This window comes from Salmo salar, chromosome 11 (assembly GCF_965601325.2).
Source record: "Salmo salar chromosome 11, fSalSal1, whole genome shotgun sequence".
Lineage (NCBI taxonomy): Eukaryota > Metazoa > Chordata > Actinopteri > Salmoniformes > Salmonidae > Salmo > Salmo salar.
The window spans coordinates 27,060,940-27,087,889 of record NC_138301.1 but is presented as its reverse complement, the minus strand read 5'-3'; the positions used below and the strand labels follow the sequence as shown (position 1 = coordinate 27,087,889).

At 45.1% G+C, this 26,950-nt stretch overlaps 1 protein-coding gene across 1 annotated transcript in view; it reads right to left on the bottom strand.

Moving 5' to 3' along the window:
- Positions 1 to 24,106, bottom strand: part of LOC106562341 (ras-related protein R-Ras2) — a 40,184-nt gene extending 16,078 nt beyond the window's left edge. Inside the window, exon 1 of the mRNA XM_014127158.3 lies at positions 23,747 to 24,106. Coding sequence (XP_013982633.2) covers positions 23,747 to 23,848 — 102 coding nt within the window. The 5' untranslated portion in view covers positions 23,849 to 24,106. The remainder of the gene's footprint in view (positions 1 to 23,746) is intronic.
- Between the last annotated feature and the right edge of the window lie 2,844 nt (positions 24,107 to 26,950).

The window sequence follows — 26,950 nt, the reverse complement described above, 5'->3', positions numbered from 1 at the left end:
ACAGGGTAGGGGGGGGTAGTAGGATCCCAGGTTCAAGTGCAGCCATTTCAATTAACAATACCGTTAAACTCAGGCCAGACCACCTGGTGTAGACTCTGGAAATAACCATGTACCACCCTGTCAGAGGTCAACACCCCAGTCCTGCCTGCCAACCCTTGATAAAGATGTATGAACCAGCCACCACCACAACTTTACCTTAATTTACAGTACCTGCACAACAGCAGTCAGCCATAACACAAATAACTACTAATCTTACATTTTTTGGAAGTATGCAGGACTTGATGACTGCATACAAATACAGGTGATGAACTGAACTGCCTTTTCATGTGCATTGATTTATGGGAGAGTTGAACCAGTGCCAGCTCAAAGCAGATCCCAGTGAGGTCCGGTGCTTTAACTCCAGACCTGCTTAAGCCCGCTCATTTGTTTCTAGAAGTGCAGCAACAGAACTCCACCCTTGAAGTAGAGCTGTTCCAGAGATTTGCATAGTCAGGCTTTCCCTAGATTCTCCTTCATTCCCCAGCTTATCATAGATGTGAATGGCAAACTGGACTGGCCCATTATACTGGCTGTTATAGGGGTAGTCTACACTATCATATTGGTCACTGCTTCCATTAAAGAAATGGGCCCCCAAACATCCAGCTTTGTTGTCTCTTTAGGGTCAAAGTCCATTGATAAAGTGTACTTTTCAAAATATAGTCCATCTGAGTTCATCTTATCTCGGTCCCCACCAATACTTTTTACACTGAGCCGTCCTCTAAAACAGCCTCACTTGTGGAACTGCTCAGAGTAAATAAACACCTGTGAACATTGAGTTTCATTTGTGTCAGTCAGGCAGCTGTAGACTTATACCACTCCCTTAGGCATCCCCTTCCTGTTCCCCTGCCCTCCCTTGTCCTACAGGGTTAACCTCTGCTGAACCTGGGGGACTGTCCAGGGGTCGCCTGTCCTCCAGCAGCCGTCAGTAATCAACCCTCACCCAGCACAAATAGCCACCATTACATTATGGGTTAACATGAAACAGATGGGAGCGTAGGAGTTCTGCTTGTCCAATACTAGCGTCTGCTCTACTCCATCCCTCTCCTCACCTTCATGTGTGACTTCATCCCACTGGAGAGTTCCAGCCAAGAACACAAATACAATTTGTTGTGTGTGTGAGTAAGTGAAAGAAAGAGAAGGAGAGAGGGAGAGAGAGAGGGGGGAGAGACAAAGAGAGGGAGAGGGAGCACGAGAGAGAGAGTGAAAGGCCTCCACTTCCTGGGGAAAAACCCACTTGTCCCATGAGCTCATGCAAACCAGAAAGGTCAATTATTCAATAACTAATACACATGAAGAGGGAGAGCACAGCAGCACACAATGGGTCCACCGCCTTAAAAGGGCGCCAGGGACCTCACCCCTCAGGCTGAAGGAAGCCTCTACCACTCTACTGTAAATGCTATTACACTGCTTCAATAGAAAACAGCACCACGTTGGAAATCTTTTAGGTGTACTGAAAACGGTTCCACTATTCCTCATAAATTCCTCATCAAATCACATCTGATCTCACCACATTTGAGGTGGTGGCTAGGGCTTTAGCATCTGGAATTATATCATCTGATTGAATTCTTCCTTGGTCTCAATGAGCAGAAACTAGTGCCGATGTCCAGCATTACCTGCTGTTTTAACATATCTCAAAACTCATATGTAACCCGACTGAGCAAAGAGAGGAAAGGTCCAGAATGATTCTGAACAAATGAAGCGATGAAATGAAGAATCCTCAACACCCCCAGTCTGTCATCCTCCCAATGGCCAGATAGAACAGATCCCCTGGCCCCGGCCCCTGCCAGAGCCTCTCATTCAGCCGCCCACACCCAGGCCCCACCCCAGCAGAGGAGCCCTCCACCTCAGATACCAAAATCTATTTAGCTCCCAAATAGATGTTCTCACTGCACTGGAGCCAGGGCTCAGTCACGGGCCATGGTACAAAACATCACCAGGGAACGACTAGCTAGCTGGCTCTCCATAGTTAGAGCCTTCTTCACCCCTCTGCTCAGGTCTCATACTGTGTACATATACAATTACACAGCAGCCCTCTGTCAGTCTACTGAGGCCTCTGCTCTGGTCTCACCCCGCACACAGCTCTGTACTGGATAATAGTGAGGTTACCATCAATTAGAGAATCATCTTAGATTAGCCTCATTTAGAGTCTGAGAGGCTGAATGGCCTCCTCTGTGCCAGGACTAGGTCAGGTTGCCTGGGGGCTCTCTGGAACAGGAGTCATGACTTTTCACCAAACGGAAAAGAACACAGACACGCACAAACACACATGCCACAGCAGTAGCAACGTTTCACCTCAAACATGAGACAGAGTAGCTTTATGGCATGAAACTACATGGGTAACAAAATCATATGTTCTGGCCTTGGTCTGAAAGTCCTATTTGGTCCTGGTACTGTACACCATAAAGAGCATAGCAACAAGGAGAGTGTTCCTGCTGAGTCTAAAGCAGGGAGGGAAATGTTGATCAAGTCCGCTGAGCCAACCAGGCGCTCCCCTGCCCTCCGTGGCATTATAACTTCAATCGGCAGGCTAAATATCACTGTGTGCTGGACTTTCACTGCTTTTGAACCCACTCAAAGGGCGCCATCAAAGAGGAGCCAGTAAAAGGCCTTTCTTCCCCGGCTGGTGACCAGAGCTCAAAGCATCCAGAACCCGCAGCCAATTTAACATGTTCACTGGAACCTGACCACACCACTACCTCATCTCTTTCTTAACCCCAGTTTCTGGTCATGTCTTCTCATCACATGGCACCATTTTAGATACAGTAGAAAGCCACAGAGTTATTCGAGCAGACAGTGTGCAGTAAAAGAGCTGTGTGAACGAGCCTGGTTGCTGTTGCAGCAGGTCATGTGATGTTACCAATGTCCCCTTCCCCCCATTAAGCTAGCTTTAAGCCTAACCATTGTGGTGATGTTGATGTAGCCTTCTCTGTGGCCTTCGGTAATTTTGCTATGAGGAGCAGAAAAAATTTTTTTTATATTTGTGCGTCTGACTTTCTCACACATCATTATTCACGATTCATTCAGGATTATCCGTAATCATGGTAGCATCCACATTAATGTAGAAGTGTTTAGAAACATATTCTATTCTTATTTACAATGAAACTGACACCAAAGTGACACAATACATTATTTACCATTCTTTTCTATTGGGCATAAAATAATCTGAAACACAACCAAAACAAACAGCAAATGCATCCAACAAGTTTGTAGAGTCATAAGCTTGATGTAATCATTGCGTGCTAGGTGTCACGTCCTGACCAGTAAAAGGGGTTGTTTGTTATTGTAGTTTGGTCAGGGCGTAGCAGGGGATGTTTGTTTAGTGTGTTTCGGGGTTTTTGGTTGATGTTCTATGTTTTCTATTTCTATGTGGTTTTTCTAGTTTTTCTATTTCTATGTTGGGGTTTTGGAACGACTTCCAATTAGAGGCGGCTGGTTGTCGTTGCCTCTAATTGGAGGCATATTTAAGTGGGTTAGTTTTCTCTTGTGTTTGTGGGTGGTTGTTTCCCTGTATAGTCTGAGCACCTTACAGGACTGTTTTTGTCGTTTGTTTTGTATGAGTATTTTTTTTCCCCTTTCTTTAATAAATAAGAAGATGTGCAATTTAACCGCTGCATATTGGTCCGATGATTTCTCCTCCTCAGACGACGAACTTTATGACACTAGGAATATGGGACCAAATACTCAACTTTTGACTACTTTAATACACATATGTGGATTTGTCCCAATACTTTTACAAAAAGTGCTGTAATTTCTTAGCGGTTAACCTGATATGGATGAAAATACGCTCAAATTAAAGTGGACAGTCTGCACTTTAACCTGTATCATTTCAAATCCACAGTTCTGGAGTACAGAGCCAAAACAACAAATTGTCACTGTCCCAATACTTTTAGAGCTCACTGATGTGGTGGCTGAAACAAAGCACTAACAGAAGAGAGTGGGGTGATAGCTGGCTCTGAAGTTCCCACAGTAAGAGGGACTCAGAGAGAGATGGCCACGATGGGCTATTGTCTCAATGAAGAACCTGTACCACAGTTTTGCCACAGGTCTGGTATGAGATGAGGACACTAGGAAAGGGAAAGGGGGATACAACTGAATGCCTTCAACTGAAATGTGTCTTCCGCATTTAACTCAACCCCTCTGACTAGGCTTATTTATTATGAGTGAGATATGGGTCCAGAGATTTGAGATGGGTACATAATACTGATAAGCCCTCATAAAGCTGCATCTGATAGGACAGAGGGTTGTTTTCCCACTACAGGAAGTAGGACAGTCTATGAGCTTAAGCGTTGCTGTAGAAGAGATGCACAGAGAGTCAGGGGTCAGTTATGGCCAGTCAGCCATGTCGTGAGTAAAAACCATGACTAGGACCCAGGGCAGAGCCTCTCCTGACCACCCCAGATCAAACACACACCGCCTCCTGTGTCCTCCACCTAGCACCTAACCACCCACGTTGTTCTTATTCCACTTTCATTTACTAGTAGTAATAGCAGGTATAACATGCATCTGACTTTACAGTACAGCTCCTGTTACAGATTCATCTCCCTCCATCTGCTGTAGTAGCACTCCATGTATTTGCATTAGTGGTGTTTCTCCAGATGGTAAGCTTTGCAGAGGGTGATATGTCAGAAGGAATAAGGCCTCTCCTTGGCAGCGTGTCAGAAACGCAGCACCATTACCGTTTTAGGCCACCAGTCACACAACACAGACAGTGGAAATGTTATTACCTCAGCAGGCAGCTCCTCATAAATAGAGCTAATGGACGTCACTCTCCTGCTCCCAGCCCCAAGGCCCAGGGCAGACAGGCAGGCCTCCCCCACATAGACCTAGCCCAGCCGCCCACCGGCCTCACAAGCCCTTACGTAACAACATGATAAATATAGGTGATATATTTCACTTCCACAAACCGTTCCCAGTGAGGGAAGTGGATATGGCTTGAGCTAAATCAAACAAAGAAGTGAGGCCCTCAAGTCCCTTTTAGCCATGTTTAAATCCAGAAACAATTAGCTTGATTGCCAACAGGGCTGTTTGTTGTAGTAAGACAGCTAAGACTCTCAGGTCTTCAACTTGGCCACTTTAAATGACATCTGGAGTCAGGTTGAGGGCAGGATAAAGGAACATGTTTTGGTTACACATACCAAGCATTTATGAAACACACTTGTTAGACGGCTGTTGACTTGGTGTGCGCTTGCTTGTGCCAACTAAACATTCTCGTTCATTTGTGTTTGTTGAGACCAACTGGTGCTGAGTACATATTAGGAGCCATAACCAGTGACCCTGTCTCTCTTAGCAGCCACAGAACAGCAGCTGAGCCTCCCACTAGTCCCCACTGCCATTTATTTCTACCTACCCCATGAAAACTGATTACAGATCAGCTCTCCATATCCCATCTGGAACCTTAACCATTAAGAGCCAAACCACAAGACAGGCCCAGGACCAGTTGTTACGGGCATAGGAGGCCACATGCCTGCTCACCCACTGTCATCAGCACATATGGGGAGTCATTCATGTAGCACTCCTCACCTGTTGAGAGGGGTTGTTCCATTCCCCTCCCCTCCCCTCTCCTCTCCTCTCCTCTCCTCTCCTCTCCTCTCCTCTCCTCTCCTCTCCTCTCCTCTCCTCTCCTCTACCCTCCCCTTCTCTCTCCTCTCCTCTCCCCTCCCCTTCTCACTCCTCTCCCCTCCCCTCCCCTTCTCTCTCCTCCCCTCCCCTCCCCTTCTCTCTCCTCACTCCTCCCCACTCTTCCCCTGTTGGACAGCAGGTGCCCAGCAGTAATGAGTCAGTCTCAGCTCAGCCTCAGCTGTCTGCAGACAGCCAGCAGCCTGCCCAGACAGTGCCAACTGTCAGCCAGCCCAGAGCCTGCCTAAGCCTAGCCAAGGCCCCAGGGTAGGGCAGCCAGTGACGGGACGTCCCAGAACCAGGCTCTCAGTGACACACCATCAGTCTGCCTGGCCTTCCCCGTACCCCTGGGAACAGACTCAGAGGGGTTAGTCCCAGGAGTGGACGTTCTAACAGACAAGCCTTTGGTTTGGTCAGCTAGCTGCATTCTGTCTGACACAGCTCCTCACTTCTCTACATCTATACAGACATTGATTTTCTAACACCCACATGGGAAACGGACTTTAGAGAGGCACGGTGAAATCACTCTCTCTACAATGTTTAGATGGGATATAACAGTGATGCAGGAGCGACATGGCACTCTCTCTACAATACCCACTGTGAAAAATAACTTCTATAGATACATGATAATGAGGGACAAATGGCACATAGATTCCGAGTGTCAATACCTAACCAAATTGACTAAAGAGTATCCTCTGTGCCTAGTATAAAATAATTTTAGTCAGATTGGCTGCATGGGGTTGAGAGATATGGGGGCATGAGCTTCACAGCATGGCATTTTCCCATAGTCATCTTGTTGTTATATGAATCTCCGATGCGAGGAATGATACTGTCACAGTGAAACAGGCCTCAGTAATGGAATGAATAGAGACGGGGATTATCAAAGACAACACACACAGCTTCCTAAGTACCCACACTTCTCTTCTCTCTATCAGTCTCTCTCGCTTGGGTGACTGGCAGCCAGCAGGGACCAACAGCCTGAGATGAGCTGTGATTCAGACAGGACGTGCATTTGACAAGCCTAACTCGATGTGATAAGCAAACTATTAATAATTCAATTAACAGATCCTCTGACTGCACGAGAGTCGGGAAGAGGACTGTCTGGAGAGGAGTGATTTGAGTAAACACAGGTTTAGATTTTAGTCAAATTGCAGTGTTGGTCTGGATGGAGTATGTTTCAGCATGTTCTGCAGTATTGCCTCTGACACTGCAGCATACATTACATTAGTTCTCAACAGCACACATAAAGCAAGCAAACATCAGAAGGAATGCTAGGAATTCCTCCTATTGTGATCAATGAGTATCATGATTAGCCCTGTCCACATTTGTTCGGATAGGGACCGATCCAATTATTGTTTTGACGATTGCTGTGCCTTTTTAATGCCCGTTTGGGATTGTATCAGTAATGCAAACCGTTACTCATATATTGGGGGACCAAACTGAACAACCCTACATCAAGGCTCTAGCATCTTTTATTTTGTAAACAACAAAGAGAGCTTGCTCCGGTGAATTCCTGAAACAGTCATTATGCCTAATCCACGCTGGCATTGTCCCAGAGAGACTGAGTACAGCAGAGGTTGGGGAGAGAAAATGAAATCAAAACAAACCGGAGGGATAATAGAAGCTGTGGGTTCTTCTCCTTTCTCTAACTGCCACTGCTGTTTGTTGTTGGAGCCATGCGTTACACGATGTCTCCAGGCCACTGTTGTCTCAGACACTCAGTAACACAGTCAGTCATGAATAGGGTGCCATTTGGGACCCAGATCAGATCTACCCAAATCAAACAAACAGAACCAGTATAACGTGCTGTGGTGAGATCAGGGACCAGACTGACTGGAATGCTGTGGTACTGTTGACACAAGACATTTTAGGCAGATCAGATCCTGATTTTGCAAGATGATAGTCAAATGTTATGACAACAATAGCGTGTGGCTAGTGTGGACAACTATGGCCTCTACGGACAGATTTGAGAAGAAAACAAAAGCCATGTCTAATTTAATGTTTCTCAAAACCAACCCACTCAGGACATCCCCACTGAGCAAAAATTAAACACGTCAATATATCATATACGTAACTAAAAGAATGGGCTGCAGTAGCAGCAGTATAGCCTACCAAACAGCCTGGCAGATCTGACACTAAGTATTTGTTGAGTGTAAATAAAAGGGAGAGACCTATAGGGAGACAGACAGACAAATATTTTATGTTCTAACAGATCAAGAGGGGGGGGGGGGGGGGAGACCAATTGCCTCTCTCTGGATCAGGTAGAAGCCATGGGCTCTTGGAGTCCCAAGGCCGACTGACAGCCATCCACGTAATACCATAGAGTCTAGACCAGGGATGGGCAACTCCAGTCCTCGGAGGCCTGATTGGTGTCACACTTTTGCCCCAGCCCCAGCTAACACACCCGATTCCAATTATCAACTAGTCATTATCTTCAGATTACAATGAAATTTGTTTAAATCAGCTGTGTTTGCTAGGGATGGGGAAAAGTGTGACACAACTCCGGCCCCCGGGGACTGACCATAGACAGCCACTGAAACAGCCCCTTGTGCTTGAAAGGATGCACATAACTCTGCAATGCTGGGTTGTATTGGAGAGAGTCTCAGTCTTAAATCATTTTCCACACATTTTCACAGAACCGCTTTTTGAAATTTCGATGAGGCTGTCTTGTTCAGATATTGGTAAGTGGACTGGAGGCAGGGCATGAAAGGGATAACGAATCCAGTTGTTTGTGTCATCCGTTTCGGGAAAGTACCTTCATAATTGCGCACTCAACTCGCTCAGATGCATCGCTATATCACATTTGACATTGTCCGTAAGCTTGAGTTCATTTGCACACAAAAAATCCTACAATGATCGACAGTCTCAATTTTGTCACGCACATAGAATATGGTTGCAGAGAGTCCCTGTAACCCTAGATTCAGATCATTCAGGCGAGAAAAAACATCACCCAGATTGGCCAGTCGTGTGAGAAACTCGTCATCATGCAAGTGAAAATTAGTCAGTAAAGAAAACTTTAAGCTTGTCTCTCAAATAAAAAAACATGTCAATACTTTGCCCCTTGATAACCAGCACACTTCTGTATGTTGTAAAAGCGTTACATGGTCGCTGCCCATATCATTGCATAGTGCAGAAAATACACGAGAGTTCAGGGGCCTTGCTTTAACAAAGTTAACCATTTTCACTGTAGTGTCCAAAACGTCTTTCAAGCTGTCAGGCATTCCTTTGGCAGCAAGAGCCTCTCAGTGGATGCTGCAGTGTACCCAAGTGGCGTCGGGAGCAACTGCTTGCACGCACGTCTCCACTCCACTATGTCTTCCTGTCATGGCTTTTGCGCCATCAGTACAGATACCAACATGAGCAGCAGCTACGTTTGGCTATAAATATAAATGGAATGTTTGAAAATGTGAAGGAAAAAAAAAGTTACAAAAAAAATCTCTCTCTATATATATATCACATATTGAATCACATTCTTATTTGGCGTACCCCAGGTTGGGAATACCTGCTCTAGACAGCTAATGTCCCAGGAGGGGTTGCTGCTGAGAAATCATTTGAACAAATGCCTGTCTGGGGAAGTGCTGTGTCACACATGGTCACACACCCACAGCCTCACCATGTCATATACTGAACAAAAATATAAAACGCAACATGCAACAATTTCGCTGAGTTACAGTTCATAAAAGGAAATCAGTCAATTGAAATAAATTCATTAGGACCTAATATATGGATTTCACATGACTCCGCAGGGGCGCAGCCAAGCCCAGCCAATCAGATTTTTTTTTTTTTTATTACTGACAGAAATACTCCTCAGTTTCATCCAATGTCCGGATGGCTGGTCTCGGATGATCCAGCAGGTGAAGAAACAGGATTTGGAGGTCCTGGGCTGTAGTTGTTACACGTGGTCTGTGGTTATGAGGCCGGTTGGACGTACTGACACATTCTCTAAAACGATGTTGGAGACAGCTTATGGTAGAGAAATGAACATTTAATTCTCTGGCAACAGCTTTGGTGGACATTCCTGCAGTCAGCATGCCAATTGCACACTCCCTCAAAACTTGAGACATCTGTGGCATTGTGTTGTGTGACAAAACTGCACATTGTATAGTGAACTTTTATTGTCCCCAGCACAAGTGGCACCTGTGTAATGATCATGCTGCTTAATGAGCTACTTGATTTACCACACTTGTCAGGTGGATGGATTAACTTGTCAAAGGAGAAATGCTCTCTAACAGAGATGTTAACAAATTTGCGCACCAAATTTGAGAGAAATAAGCTTTTTGTGTGTATGGAACATTTCTGGGATCTTTTATTTCAGCTCATGAAACATGGGACCAACAATCTACATGCTGCGTTGATATTTGTATTCCGTATAGATCAGGGGTAGACAACCCTGGTCCTGGAGGACCACAGGAACTTCATGCGTTTGATTTAATTGACCTGGAAAACATGGTGTGTTGAATTTAGGCAATCACTGAACTGTTTAATTAGCTCAGTTGGTCAGGTGTGGTGCCTTGTTGGAACAAAATCCTGCCGTACCTGTGGGACTACAGGAACAGGGCTGTCTACCCCTGTCATAGATGATGAGAGGAACCCATGCCTCCATGTCTTATGTGAACAGTCAACCAAGTCGAAGCTCAATATGTGAGAAAGTTACAGTTACAGAGCTCTCACAGCACCAGAGTTCCCACAAAGCAGATTGTGTTAAAGATGATGTGACACACGTTACTTTTCCTCTTGTCACACTTTGATGTTCCCTGTTTCAATGTGACTCTATGGATCGGGCCAAATGAGGGGAGGCTGGTAAGCATAAGCGACAGATCCTCCAGCAGATGTCATTTGTGTGAGCTTGGAGATGGGAGGCATATGTTCCCTGTGTCCGTGCAGACCATGAACATTTACACAGCCCCAGGCCAGGCAGCCGTATTCTAATCTGTTCCTGTTCATGGTAGGAAGTGATTATCTGAACAGAAACACATGCACTCTCTGGATCCTCTCCCCTGCTGTCCCTGAGAACATAGAGAATCACAGTCACTGCATGCTAAACCCACAGATGAACTGGAAATTGTTTTTTACTGTGACTGCATGAAAAAGGGGATAGAAATAGAAACTGAATTCTACCCGAAGAAATTCAGTGGCTTAGTGGAAACAACAACTCTTATCCTCTGCAAGGTGAGAGGTAGAATCCATTGTTGTGGTTTTTTTTTGACTAACTGTCAGCCCAGTCTCATTTTCTTGTGTGTGTGTGTGTGTGTGTGTGTGTGTGTGTGTGTGTGTGTGTGTGTGTGTATGTGTGTATGTGTGTGTGTGTGTATGTGTGTCAGCTCATGCCCTGCCAGACATGGTTTCTACAAGCAGTTGATTAAGGTAAACAGGATACCTAAAGTAGAGGCAGGGCCAAGCCACAGAAGTAAATTCATGCCCTGATGTGAGACCAAAGGGGAGAGAGAGAGAGAGAGAGAGAGAGAGAGAGAGAGAGAGAGAGAGAGAGAGAGAGAGAGAGAGAGAGAGAGAAGAGACCCTGTGGTGAATCAAGGGGGGAGGGGTAATAACATACCTACTTCTTTTCTCTAACCATCACTTGTTTCCCTCAACACCTGTCTATCATCTCCTCTCCTCTATGATTAGCCATGACCATGTTAGAGCAACAACAAAAACCCTTTGCTGTGGCACTCAAGTATAGTGAAACTCAACAGGGAGGAACATTCCACCTGACCATACATTATCAACATTAATATCCATCAAATATACAGGAATAACACAGTAGTAAGCTCTCTGATTGGTGGTAGCACTTCTACATGGGGGGGGGGGGGGGGTGCACAGACTATACTGGAAACAACCACCCACAAAACACAAGAGAAAACTAACCCAACTAAATATGGCCTCCAATTAGAGGCAACGACAACCAGTTGCCTCTAATTGGAGGTCCTACCAAAACCCCAACATAGAAATAGAAAAACTAGATAAACACATAGAAATAGAAAATGAAGAACATAAACCAAAAAACCTGAACCACACAAAACAAACACCCCCTGCCACGCCCTGACAAAACTACAATAACAAATAACCCCTTTACTGGTCAGGACGTGACAGTACCCCCCCCAAAGGTGCAGACCCCAAATGCACCTCAAAACAAAAACCCCACAAAAAAATAACCCCAAACTTAAAGGGAGGGAAGGGAGGGTGGCCACCGTCAACGACGGCTCCCGTGCTACACCCCCCCCCAATCCTCCAACTATGGAGGTGGCTCTGGCTCCGGCCTTAGTCCCCATTCTAACCTGCCCACCCCCGCTGAAGGCTCTGGGCTGAGGTGCGTCGCTGGAGACTCAGGGCTGAGGAGCGTCGCTGGAGACTCAGGGCTGAGGAGCGTCGCTGGAGACTCAGGGCTGAGGAGCGTCGCTGGAGACTCAGGGCTGAGGAGCGTCTCTGCAGGCTCCGGACTGTGGGCCGTCTCTGCAGGCTCCGGACTGTGGGCCGTCTCTGCAGGCTCCGGACTCTGGGCCGTCTCTGCAGGCTCCGGACTGTGGGCCGTCTCTGCAGGCTCCGGACTGTGGGCCGTCTCTGCAGGCTCCGGACTGTGGGCCGTCTCCGCAGGCTCCGGACTGTGGGCCGTCTCCGCAGGCTCCGGACTGTGGGCCGTCTCCGCAGGCTCCGGACTGTGGGCCGTCTCTGCAGGCTCCGGACTGTGGGCCGTCTCTGCAGGCTCCGGACTGTGGGCCGTCTCTGTCGGTTCTGGACTGTAGGACATCGCCGGAAGCACTGGACGGGGAACTGTCTCCGGAAGCTCTGGATGGGGAACTGTCGCCGGAAGCTCTGGACGGGGAACTGTCGCCGGAAACTCTGGACGGGGAACTGTTGCCGGAAGCTCTGGACGGGGAACTGTCGCCGGAAGCTCTGGACGGGGTACTGTCACCGGAAGCTCTGGACGGGGAACTGTCTCCGGAAGCTCTGGATGGGGAACTGTCGCCGGAAGCTCTGGACGGGAAACTGTCGCCGGAAACTCTGGATGGGGAACTGTTGCCGGAAGCTCTGGACGGGGAACTGTTGCCGGAAGCTCTGGACGGGGTACTGTCACCGGAAGCTCTGGACGGGGAACTGTCTCCGGAAGCTCTGGATGGGGAACTGTCGCCGGAAGCTCTGGACGGGGAACTGTTGCCGGAAGCTCTGGACGGGGAACTGTCACCGGAAGCTCTGGACGGGGACTGCGCACTGAAGGCCTGATGCGTGGGGCTGGCTTAGGAGGCGCCAGACTATTGACACGCACCTCAGGGCTAGTGCGAGGAGCAGGAACAGGACGTACTGGATTGGGCAGGCGCACTAAAGGCCTGATGCGTGGGGCTGGCTTTGGAGGCGCCAGACTATTGACACGCACCTCAGGGCTAGTGCGAGGAGCAGGAACAGGACGTACTGGACTGGGCAGGCGCACTAGGGGCCTGATGCGTGGGGCTGGCTTTGAAGGCGCCAGAACAGTAACACGCACCACAGGGCTAGTGCGAGGAGCAGGAACAGGACACACTGGGTCTTGAAGACGCACTGGAGGTCTGGAGCGCACAGCCTGCACAACCCGTCCTGGCTGAGTTGTCACTGTAGCCCTGCACGGGCGGAGTGCTGGCACAGGGCAAACTGGGCTGTGCTGAGGAATGATGGCTGCCGTGCGTAGAGCAGGCGCAGGGTAGCCTGGGCCTAGGAGACACACTGGTGGCCAGATGTACTGAGCAGGCATACTCCTTCCTGGCTGGATGCCCACTCTAGCACGGCACTTGCGGGGGCTGGTATCGACCGCACCGGACTGTGCGTGCGGATGGGCGAGACCGTGCTCACTTCCGCATAGCACGGTGCTCTCCACGCCAAACGCTCCCCACGGTAAGCACGGGGAATTGGCTCAGGGCTAACCCCTGGCCCAGCCAAACTACCCGTGTGCCCCCCCCCCCCCCCCCCCCAAAAAAAAAATTGGGGGCTGCCTCCTCACCTCCTGAAATGGAGAATATAATGCCTCATACCTCCGTCGTTCTGCCTTTGCTGCCTCCAATTCCTCTTTCGGTCGCCGGTACTCCCCAGCCTGCCTCCAAGGTCCCTTTCCATTTAATATTTCCTCCTATGTCCATGACTCCAAGTAGCTCTCCTTCTGCTCCTTCCTCCGCTGCTTGGTCCTTCTTTGGTGGGTGGTTCTGTCATAGGCGTCGAAAGGAGTGGACCAAAATGCAGCGGGTATATTTATCATCTTCTTATTTATTGAAGGAAAAACACTTAAACAAAACAAACGACGAAAACAGTCCAATAAGGTGCACAGACTATACTGGAAACAACCACCCACAAAACACAAGAGAAAACTAACCCAACTAAATATGGCCTCCAATTAGAGTCAACGACAACCAGCTGCCTCTAATTGGAGGTCCTACCAAAACCCCAACATAGAAATAGAAAAACTAGATAAACACATAGAAATAGAAAATGTAGAACATAAACCAAAAACCCCGAACCACACAAAACAAACACCAACTGCCACGCCCTGACCAAACTACAATAACAAATAACCTCTTTTACTGGTCAGGATGTGACAATAAGTATTCAGACCCTTTACTCAGTACTTTGTTGAAGCACCTTTGGCAGCGATTACAGCCTCGAGTCTTGTTTGGTGTGACTCTACAAGCTTGGCACACCTGTATTTGGGGAGTTTCTCCCATTCTTCTCTGCAGATCCTCTCAAGCTCTGTCAGGTTGGATGGGGAGCGTCACTGCACAGCTATTTTCAGGTATTTTCAGAGATGTTCAATCGGGTTCAAGTCCGGGCTCTGGCTGGGTCACTCAAGGACATTCAGAGACTTGTCCCAAAGCCACTCCTGTGTTGTCTTGGCTGTGTGCTTAGGGTCGTTGTCCTGTTGGAAGGTGAACATTTGCCCCAGTCTGAGGTCCTGAGCGCTCTGGAGCAGGTTTTCATCAAGGATCTCTCTATACTTTGCTCCTTTCATCTTTCTTTCGATCCTGTCTAGTCTCCCAGTCCCTGCTGCTGAAAAACATCCCCAAATGATGCTGGCACCACCATGCTTCACCGTAGAGATGGTGCCAGGTTTCCTCCAGACATGACACTTGTCATTCAGGCCAAAGAGTTCAATCTTGGTTTTATCAGACCAGAGAAACTTGTTTCTCATGTTCTGAGAGTATTTTAGGTGTCTTTTGGCAAACTCCAAGCGGGCTGTCATGTGCCTTTTACTGAGGAGTGGCTTCCGTCTTGCCACTCTACCATAAAGGCCTGCTTGGTGGAGTGCTGCAGAGATGGTTGTCCTCCTGGAAGGTTCTCCCATTTCCACAGAGGAACTCTGGAGCTCTGTCAGAGTGACCATCGGGTTCTTGGTCACCTCCCTTACCAAGGCCTTTCTCCCCGATTCCTCAGTTTGGCCGGGCGTCCAGCTCTAGAAGAGTCTTGGTGGTTCCAAACTTCTTCCATTTAAGAATGATGGAGGCCACTGTGTTCTTCAATGCTGCAGCAATGTTTTGGTGCCCTGCCCCAGATCTGTGCCTTGACACAATTTTGTCTAGGAGCTCTACGAACAGTACCTTCGTTCTCATGGCTTGGTTTTTGCTCTGACATGCACTGTCAACTGTGGTACCTTATATAGACAGGTGTGTGCCTTTCCAAATCATGTGCAATCAATTGAATTTACCACAGGTGGACTCCAATGAAGTTGTAGAAACATCTCAAGGATGCTCAATGGAAACAGGATGCACCGGAGTTCAATTTCGAGTCTCATAGCAAAGGGTCTGAATACTTTTTTTAAGGAAAAAATTATTTAATCAATTTTAGAATAAGGCTGTAACGTATCAAAATGTGGAAAAAGTAAAGGGGTCTGAATACTTTCCCAAATGCACTGTAGATATGAGGTCACCCCAGATGTGGTCCCTGGGGGGTGTGGCAGCCAGTAAAACGAATAAATAACTGAAACATTTAATTATATTTAGATTCCAGTCAATGTCTCTATACCAATTTGATTTTTCAGTCATCTTTCAGATGCAATTGGAAACAAGTTTATAGCCCATAGCGTTCCAAAGTTAGACCTAAAAGTCTGATGACACCGGTGACCATATTGCCTGTAACGCCCATCTCTGTGGCTATTTTAGGTCATACCGGTATGTCAGATTACCAGTCATATTCTGTTAAAGGTCCCCAAAGCACACACATCCCTGGGGTCGCTCGTCTTTTCAGTTCGCTGCAGCTAGCGACTGGAAAGAGCTGCAACAAACACTCAAACTGGACAGTTTTATCTCAATCTCTTCATTCAGACTCAATCATGGACACTCTTACTGACAGTTCTGGCTGCTTTGCATGATGTATTGTTGTCTCTACCTTCTTGCCCTTTGTGCTGTTGTCTGTGCCCAACAATGTTTGTACCTTGTTTTGTGCTGCTTCCATGTTGTGCTGCTGCCATGTTGTGTTGCTACCATGTTGTTGTCATGTTGTGCTGCTAACACGCTGTGTTGTCATGTGTTGCTGCCATGCTATGCTGTCGTCTTAGGTCTCTCTTTATGTAGTGTTGTGTTGTCTCTCTTATCTTGATGTGTGTTTTGTCCTATATTTTTATTTCATTTATTAACATTTTTAATCCCGGCCCCCATCCACGCAGGAGGCCTTTTGCCTTTTGGTAGGCCGTCATTGTAAATAAGAATTTGTTCTTAACTGACTTGCCTAGTTAAATAAAGGTTACATTTTTTTTTTTTTATAAAAAATTGCTCAATCGCCAATTTCTCAGCCTCTGAGTATCACAGAAACACAACACTGTGAATGAATAACTTGACTAGAAATGTGTGAAAATGTTGAAATATATGCTTATTTTGGGGAAGTTAAACCATTTACTTGTGTTAGAAAAGGATAATAAATTAAGAAGTGTTACTGTTTGACAGAAAGTGTCATTTTGCCATAATTCCCAATTGTGTAAAGAATTACCCCTTTTGGTGCTTTTAGGGGTCGAAATACATTATTTTGGTGCTTTAAGGGTGAGCTAGACGAGACAACCACATATCACAGTCATCGCAAGTACATTTTCCCTCAATAAAGTAGTTATCAGCAAAGTCTGTGCTAGTCGACACCCCTGCTCAGGGAACGAGAATTGTTGTTGGTCTGACCCATGGGACTATGCCAGGTTCTGGTCTGTTACCCAGGCAACAAGGAAGTGGTCCTCTATAAACTTTTTAAAAGAGCATAGTCAGAGTTGGTCTCCTGCCTTATTCTTTACCACAGGGACCACAGACAGTGAGTTTATCATTGATCTGATCTTATTGAAATGTACTATGTTATGATCAGCACTACTATGTAACCATGTTCTGCCTATTGAGGTACAAATGTTAGATGTTTGGACAGAAAACAAAGATAGTAGAGAAACCTGACTCCACCCAGTCTAATGATACATCAATAATAAACCTGATCTTTGCTCAGAATAACATCACATCAGTCTCTGGGTACACAGACACCAACTGCAAGACCTGCTGAATGGGTTTTATTGTGATTAGATCCCCATAGGGTTTTTATTCAGACTCAATCTAATATCAAGTTACAGACTGATATTACATCATTCCTTATTCTTTAGGGCAGGGTTCCCAAATAGGCGGACCGCGGGCCAAATTCGGACGATTTTATTTGGCCCCCTAAGTTCAGAGCAAAGAATCAATACATTACTGTAAAATGATTTATAATGATGTTCTGGCCCCCCAACCCTCCACTCAAGAAAAAAATAGGCCCTCGGCTGAATCTAATTGGGAACCCCTGCTTTAGGGTAAGAGACCATCACAGACTTGTGTCATTGAAACCAAAATAATTTCAACGTTATCTCTTAACCCTTGAGTCGAAGCCTTTAAGAACTAAACATGATTACAATGTTGCGCAAACATTGTGCTGCATCATGCACTCACAACTATCATACAAATAGATTCATAGGAATGTGTATGGTCATTATAACATGTTCATCAAATTATAACATTTAGAAAGAAATTTATGAATTTTCTCTCCCTCTGACAACACCCATATGGAATTGGAAAAATGACTTCTACGGGACTTTTTTTGGTCTGTAAGCAGGAGAGTTGTTTGTTTTAGTGGCTCAGAATGAAGTGCTGTGAAAACCACTTCCCTGCTATGAGCTCTGAGAGCGGTTCACTTCACAGGAACACTCACTCAATGAGCCAGCTCTGTGAGAAATCAACAGGTGACCCTCCTGAAGAACAAAACCAACAATGTTCCCTCATCACCCACCTTGACAACACACACACACACACACACACACACACACACACACACACACACACACACACACACACACACACACACACACACACACACACACACACACACACACACACACACACACACACACACACACACACACACACACACCTAAATGTGTGGGGTTACCAACACCCTCAAAGAAAATGAAAAACCAGCTCAAACAAAATGGATCAGTGGTAAATGGTATGTGACGTATCAACAAGCTAGATAGAATGCTACAACACTACTGATGTCCAAAAATAGGTTTAAAGTGTGCTGGTCATGGCAGTTTCCACACCGCCTGGTATTCAGCAACCTTGTCCTGCGTGTGTGGGAATGCACACCCCCATCACCATTGCTGCAAACACTTTACTTAGCCCGCTGCGTCTATTTCAGAGAAATGTGCATGAAACAATCCCCAAACCCCATCACTCACTCACACACACAATCATACTCACACACACGCACACCTTGCCTGCAAATGCCCAGAAAAGAACGCCTACATGCTTAATCTGTATTTATTCAATTAGAACCCAGAGCAGCAGAATTTCTCCTAAATGACCTCATCTCAGTAATCAAAACCATGCTCAGAATGAGACAGAGAGAGGAGAGAAAGGGGGTAGAGAGAGCGAGAGAGAGGAGAGAGAGAGGGGGTAAAGAAAGCGAGAGAGAGGAGAGGGGGTAGAGAGAGGAGAGAGGGGAGAGGGGGTAGAGAGAGGAGAGAGAGGGGGTAGGGAGCGAGAGAGAGGAGAGAGAGGGGGTGGAGAGAGCGAGAGAGAGGGGGTAGAGAGAGCGAGAGGGGGTAGAGAGCGAGAGAGAGAGGAGAGAGAGGGGGTAGAGAGAGTGAAAGAGAGGAGAGAGGGGGTAGAGAGAGCGAGAGGGGGTAGAGAGAGCGAGAGAGAGGAGAGAGAGGGGGTAGAGAGAGTGAAAGAGAGGAGAGAGGGTGTAGAGAGTGAAAGAGAGGAGAGAGGGGGTAGAGAGAGCGAGAGGGGGTAGAGAAGTTGTGAGAGAGAGGAGAGAGAGGGGGTAGAGAGAGCGAGAGAAAGAAAAAGAAAGAGAGCACTTAAGTACTCACTGTTTAGGTGTCTTTAACCTTTGATCATACTGGTCTGTATCTAATCCTTCATGACTATCAGGCTGGATACTGTGCTCTCCCACTGAATCACACAGCAGGGAGTCAACTCCAGCAGAAATGAAAGAGAGTCAGTGGTAAGGGCTAATATTAGCAGCTGTGTGTTCATGCAACACCATGCTTTACTACTCTGTCATCCAGTCTGGCGAGAAGATAACATTTCACTCCCACAGGTGCCATGGTTGCTAATGATAACTTCCACAAAGGAACCATAGCAGAAATGTTGCTAATACCATCGGCCAAACAAATGAGTGACATTAGATATGGGATCAAATGCCTTGTACCCCACCACCCCACATTGAGTCATGTTTTCCATCTGTTGAATAACACTCTGTGTCCCATTTTTTTTTTAGATGACTCAATGTTATGTCACCTCTCTGCTATTCTACTCACTGGCTTGGCTTGGCTGTGTCTTTACTTCAACTACTCCCAGTGGCGATGACCTGCCTGCCCTGTCACTCTGTTAGTGTAGAGAGTGACATCACCCTCCCTGCACTGTAAAAGGACCCTCACTTCAGCCATTGTGTGACTAGTCTAGTATACACCACAACGGTTTCAGGAGCTAAGTTTCCATCCAATTGGCGACAGATTTTCATGAGAATATTCTAAAATACGCATAAAGAAAATACGCACATTTTCCCACCAGTGGTTTGTTTCCACCAAATTTACAAGTTTCAGATAAAAATCTGTGCATGTTTCAGATAAAAATCTGAACTTCAATGTTTCCATCACATTTTCAACTCTACCGATAGTTTTGTCACAAAACACTATTGCAATAAATACAAAATGTGTCTACTCTGGTCTTGGTACGTGCGCTCTATCCAACAGCTCACAGATACAGTGTGGGTAGGCTGTGCGGGTAGGCTAGCCTATATGATGAGATTATTATGGATAAGAGCGGGAATATTTGTATTTGTCAAAAGGCAGTCAAGCATCGATCACCATGTCACCAGAATAAGACCCTCAATATTTATTGGAAAGGAGCATCAAGATCATTGTACACTTTCACCACCCTGTGAAATTCATAACTTATTTCATCTGTAGCCTAATAAACTGTCTATTTGAGCATAAAGGCGTTTTCACCACCATTTCTCACATTATTCATTTTGTCGACACAAAAAGATCCCACCATGTCGAACGAACAAATGATCTGTGGACATTTATAAAATTGCACCAAAACTTCCTGTTTCCATCACAGCTGTCAAGATATTTTATAAGGTATGACTTTACTCGCATAAAAACGTGGTTACTGAGCCAAGAACGTTTTTTTTTTGTTTTTGTATCTCTGTAATCCCTTTACCTTAAATATGGAGTCAGGTTTTTTTTCACCAGTAAATCTTATCTAATTCCATCAAGTGCACACTACCACACACAATCACACTCACAAGCCCCGGCAGATGGGCAGGCTGCGGCTCATGTTTTGTTTTTCAAATCTAGGAGGTCCATAGAAAATGAACAGGAGTGGAGGGACTTCCTTTTCCAAAGGCGCTGATTCCGGCTGTTCCATGGTCATTAACCCAACATGACTCAGACAACCCTCCGTCCCCCACCTCAACCGACCCTCCACCCCTCCACAGATCTGGACTCAACAGCCAGCTGTGAGGCTTTTCCCCTGGCAGCCGGCTTCTAGAAAACTCTAATAGGATGTAGGCGCTTTCCATGATGTCAACATTCTACACATTATCAAATTCCTTTTTCCCCCCCCTTTAGATCCACAGACATATACAAAATAAATAAGAAAAGGAATGCAGTCAACGCACCAACTACAATTTTGACTAGATCTTGCCTACAAGGTGAATAGCAAAGTGACAGCCAAATGGTTGGCATAAAACACTGTAATGGTGCTCAGCCAAGTATAGAACTTCCTTTGCCTTTTTAGGGGCTATGAATCACCCAGTAACAGATGAATGATATTGTTTACTAAGCTCAAGCACTTGTTTGGCCAGCTGCAATGGTGCACAAATAAAACAGAAGAAACCTAAATGCTGCAGGGCCAGGCAGTGTGTCACTGAGTCCCCCACACACACTGCCCAGGATATTAACCTGCTGTAACATTCTGCTAAAGTATGTGTGTTCTCCCAAAAGCACTGTCTGAAAGACCCCTGGCCCTCTCTCTCTCAGCTCGGGGCTCTGGCTGGGCCATGGGTGAGTGACATCCCATCCCACCCTCCAACTTCTGTGGTTTAGATCTTGGATCAGATTGCTTGGGCTGGGTGAGGATCCAGAGCCTATGACCAGGGATCATCAACTAGATTCAGACGTGGGCCGATTCTTTCTTGAGCGGATGGTCAGGGGGCCGGAGCATTGTTACAAACAATTTGCAGAATGCAAATTGACCGCATGAAGCCAAACAGATATAATATTTAACAAAAACATAATCATTTCAAGTCTTGCTTACATTTGTATACAATCACACATCTCTCTATTATGTGCAAGAATACTTAGGAAAATATTTCCAAAATTAAAATCACTTGGAGCTGATTTCCTGGTGTTTGTACAGTCTAGTCTGTATGTCTAACAAGCGGGCCACCAGTTGGGGAACCCTGCTATAGACTATGCATGCAGAGCATACAGGCCGTTAATACTGCACTCATTTCTCACAGATTTAACATACTGTATATATTGGGAATTCCTTTGCATTTTGGATGTCAAGGGACAAATAAGAGGTTGATGCTCATCTAAAAGATATAGTTGCACATTATTATTTTATAATCGCTATTCACAATGAACACAGTTGTGGTATGGTTATTATAAAGAGGAATAAAAAGTGTTGATCAAGACTGTATTGGATACAGTCTGAAATGCTAAGTGCATACAAAAAAAAATGGTCTTATTTCCCAAATGAATGTTCTTTAGTGAGTGCGGACTGACCTGCAAGTTTCAACTACAGGCTCCAAAGGCACCGTTGCCATGACAAAGCAATCATCCAGAAAATATATGTGAACTGCTGATCGCTGAGCTGCATACAGTCTTCTCCTACCTACCCTATATTCTATTCATCTTGTTAACAAACAACAATCTTGTTGCTTAAACAAAATGTAATAACCAGTCTATTATCTTGGAGTTACTGTCCTATCAGTATTATTAGTTTCATATCACATGGTAATTAATCACATTACTGACTCATTACACTGCAATAAGGCACTTGTACTGCGGTTTACTGTTCCCTATCCCTACTGGAACAAGTCAACAGTGCATGTTTTCTTGTTTGGACCAAAACTCAAGTATTTGCTAAAAATACTAAAGGACTTTGAAGTGTTTATACAATACTTAGCCTATTGTTCCATTCCAAAGAAGAATAGCGTCAGAATGGCTGAACCGTGGTACAGTAATCTGATTTGAACAATATCCATGGTATACATTTAATGAGCTTCCTGAAACCTTATTAGACCTTCAGATCACAACAAAAGCCTCAAGCAGCACGTGCTGCTGACTGCCCCACTATTGTCTCAGTCACTTTAGACATCAGCTGCCTGCCTCCAGTCTAGTCTCCTGGAATTAGGACCTGGCATTATAGACTCCTGAAGACACAAAGAGGATTCCAAAGCTTGTCGGCTCATTGTCAGTTACATCTTTATGAGCACCTTCACCAAGAAACTAACTGTGAATATAAAGGTTTTGATAGTGAAAAGGGAAAGACAAAGAGTTAAAAGTGTGGGTACCTATGGACAACACACTGTGTGTGTTGGAATGCCATTGACAAGGCTATAAACGACAACTGTGGCTGGGCAATGGCTGCTTGGGCCACTGGCTTTAACAACAACTGTCTTTAGCAGCAGCTGTCATTGCTCTGCAACTGTTTGAGCAACAAAAGGGATTGATCAAGATTCACACATGATATCAATGTTAGAGAAAGGCATACATGTAATGAATATGCTTACAGTTATGGATGTGTAGGAATTTCTTTATATCATAGGCTGATTCACCTAGATTTTTTGGATTCAAATGAAGGTTAGTTAGTCTGTTGGCTAAACCGTTATTAGGCTATTCAATGGGCATATTCATTGTCTGATAATGAACATGGTCTACATGAATAAAAATGGTAGACAAGAGATTTGTCAATACTGCACCTAATGGGTATGATGGAAAATACGTTCAATGTGCCTGTTCAATGTGAGTTTACATAGGAGTTTTGTTTCAGATGTATGCTTTCAAGTACAGCAGGCCCAGAAGTTCTGAACGACGAGTTATATTGTAGCCAACAATTATATACTGATATAGCGCTGCACCGGGCAGGACGATCCACCCAAATATAGATACAAAACAAGAGAGATGTTGACAACTCAACTTTGCAAATAAGTATTTTTAAATTGCGGCTGTACAGGTAGCCGAATGTTATAATACTTAGATTATAAAGTCTTACATCAGAGTTCAGCCTAAATCACAATTGTGAGACTATTTCTTCACTATTTCTTCCACAATTACTTTCCATAGCCGAGCAAGATCACGTTGCCAATTGGCCTGTTATTCCTTGTATTGAAAAACAGTCTCAAAACGCACATTTTATCTAAACACAATTTCAAGTGTTTTCCCAGAATATGTTCTGTGCTAAACAGGCCTCGGCGAATATATCCCACTATTGCGAGAAGAAAATGAACTAAACCCCATCATACGCTTGTGGGGTCCCCATTCGCAACACCTCAGCCAGCCTCCCTCCAGATTCACAAACATTCCGTACAAAGTCGCTGGAGAAACGGCCGACTATTTACTAACCTGGATAAATTGTATAGTTAGGGCTGACTTCCCGACACCACCACCTCCAACCACAACCAGTCGATACTTCTCCTGCACGGAGCCGTCCTTCCACCCTGCCATCGAGGACACACTTCTGCACTCGCCGCTGTCTGAACACCAGTAGTGAGGAGACACCCACTTTTCAGTGAAGGCCTTCAGTTGAAAAATGGAACGAAGGAAAATCGCGAGCCTAAATAGACTGAAATGATAACTGCGTCTACAATCCGTTCCAGACTAGAGGAATTAACGGTGCTGCTCACTGAGCTACGGGCGACCGAGTCCATACGCCCTCAACAGCGTTGCTAACCACTGCGTTTTTAAGATGTGAAACAGAAAGGAGTAATCAGTTAGTGCAATACAAATGTCCGTCACTAGGGGCACTTTACTTCTCATGAGTAGCATCGACTAAAGGGACATTTAAATATTACCATTGTAGAATACTCGCTTTATGATCTATGTTCCTTTCATGTAGGGCTTACCATTGTTTTCTTTAAGTGCCGTGCCAATAAGAACATTTATAAGCATTCATTTTGGCCTTGCACAGACTATCCTCAGTAGGCTACAATGAATTCATGCAGTATTAATGTCCATGTTAATGTAATTAACAGTATCCACCATCCAGTCCACACATGGATGGATGGTGATTGTAATGGATTTCATACTTGCAGCTATCATTAATCTCTGATGGTCTGGATGATCAATAAGCCTATCTTCCAAGTAACACATCATTGTTAGTGGGAAAGACAAGTTTAGTCTGGCCTGGAGGGATTGATTTTGGCTAATTTCTATGTATTACCTTAAAAATGGGAAGATATGCTGCTGCTTGACACTGTCTGTTTTCCACAGCTGTGGAGCGCTGTCCTCACAGACAGCTTTGGTCAATATCAAGACCCCCAGAGTGAGAGCTTTCACACAAAGGCACTTTGTCCACATATTTATATATTCATAATTCCATTTATTTATTTAGATTTGTGTGTATTGGGTATATGTTGTGAAATTGTTTGATATTACTTGTTAGATATTGCTGCACTGTTGGAACTAGAAGCACAAGCATTTCTCTACACCAGCAATAACATCTGCTAAACACGTGTATGTGACCAATAAAATGTGATTTGATTTGATTTAAAGTGTGTGTGCGTGTGTGTGTTTGTCAGAGCCGTCAGGGCTGACTGAGTTCTGCTATTCTGTAGCAATGGCATGCATGCGTGACCACAGTGATCTTGGTGACGCATACAAGTGGGTCTATATCTGAGCTTCTGGAAGGACCTACATGTTTTATAGCCCCCAGCTAGTGTATAGCAATACTTTATGCAATACTGGTGCATGTGTTTATATATGTAAATTGAACAAAAATATAAACGCAACAAGGTGTTGGTCCCATGTTTCATGAGCTAAAATAAAAGATCCCAGAAATTGTTCATATACACAAAAAGCTTATTTCTCTCAAATGTTGTGCACAAATGTGTCTACATCCCTGTCAGTGACCATTTTATCATTTGTCAAAATAATCCATCCACCTGACAGGTGTGGCATATCAAGAAGTTGATTAAACAGCATGATCATTATACAGGTGCACCTTGTCCTGGGGAGAATAAAAGGCCACTCTAAAATGTGCAGTTTTGTCACACAACACAATGCCACAGATGTCTCAAGTTTTGAGGGAGTGTGCATTTTCCATGGCGACTACAGGAATGGTCCACCTGAGCTATTGGCAGAGAATTTAATGTTTATTTCTCTACCATAAGCCACCCCCAATGTCATTTTAGAGAATTGTAGAGACCACATGTAACGACGCCAGCCCAGGACCTACACATCTGGCTTCTTCGCCTGCGGGATCATCAGAGGAGGGGGATGCTGAAGAGTATTTCTGTCTGTAATAATTTTGATTGGCTGGGCCTGGCTCCCAAGTGGGTGGGCTTATGCCCCCCCCCCCCCAAGCCCACCAATTGCTGCGCCCCTGCCCAGTCATGTGAAATCCATAGATCAGGGCCTAATGAATTGATTTCAATTGACTGATTTCCTTATATGAACTGTAACTCAGCAAAATCTCTGAACAAAACATAATATCATTTTCCTTCATTTTCCCTCTGTCTCCTCCCTGGAGGGCTATTCAGCATGTTATATTTTAGACTCCTGAATGAACAAATTCCAATTGACTCCCACTCTGCAACGTAGTGCCAGAGGCATTTGAGGAATTTACATTAACTGCTGAAATCACAGTCCACACAGCCTGTGGGGTAGGAGAGGAACAACAGGGGCGGTGCACGAGTCCCTCCACTCCTCAGGAAATATGGCCTGTTAAGTATGTTACAGTAGGTCACTTAATGGCTCTGTACCTATGTTATATTTACAGCCCTGAAATCCTTATGTCGACAAAGTTAAAACGGTGAGGCTAAAGGGGAATTCTGGGTTGAAAAAGGGGAGAGATATTTGCAATGGAAGAAATCTTGTTGATTTACTGCGTTGTTTGGGTCTCTTCTTTCCAGTCAGTCATTGTGATACCACACAAGAACAGGAAGTTTAAGAAAAATATGTGAATCACTGAAAAATGTGAGTCACTGAAAATTCATAACTTCTATTCTGTGTAGTATTTTATGTCTTCAGATTTTAGAGTGAGATGAGGACTTGAGAGGAAAAGGACCTAATGATTCATCATGGGTTTTGTTTGTTAGTCTGAACTCTTCACTATTGGCCTAAAACCGTGTTTTTCAAACTCTTTTCTTACAATCAACCATAATTTCACAGTAATGTTGCCTTTAAACAAGCCTGTCTCTCAATATGAGAATCAAAAGGATACGTGGGCATCAAAGTCAGTAGACGTGTGTGAAGTGCTCACATTCTAAATCTTCCATACAAGTCAAAACGTGATGTAATTTCCTTTCCAAGAAACAAGGGAACTTTTGACTGTCTATTCAACTAGGTAATTTTTATATAATGGTGAGGTGGAAAAGGCAGTCAAAGCAATGTAAATGTGTGTGACTGTGATTAGAAATTGACAAGGGATTTTGATTTGATGCTGATCTTTCATCATTACACCATTTCAATACATGGCAAAGACTGATCTCATATAGCACGTTGATTGTATTCACGCTACATTTGTATGACTTGAAATTTGGGACCTGGCACAAACATACATTTTCACTTCGTTGATGCAATTACTTGCAATTTACAGAAGCAATAACC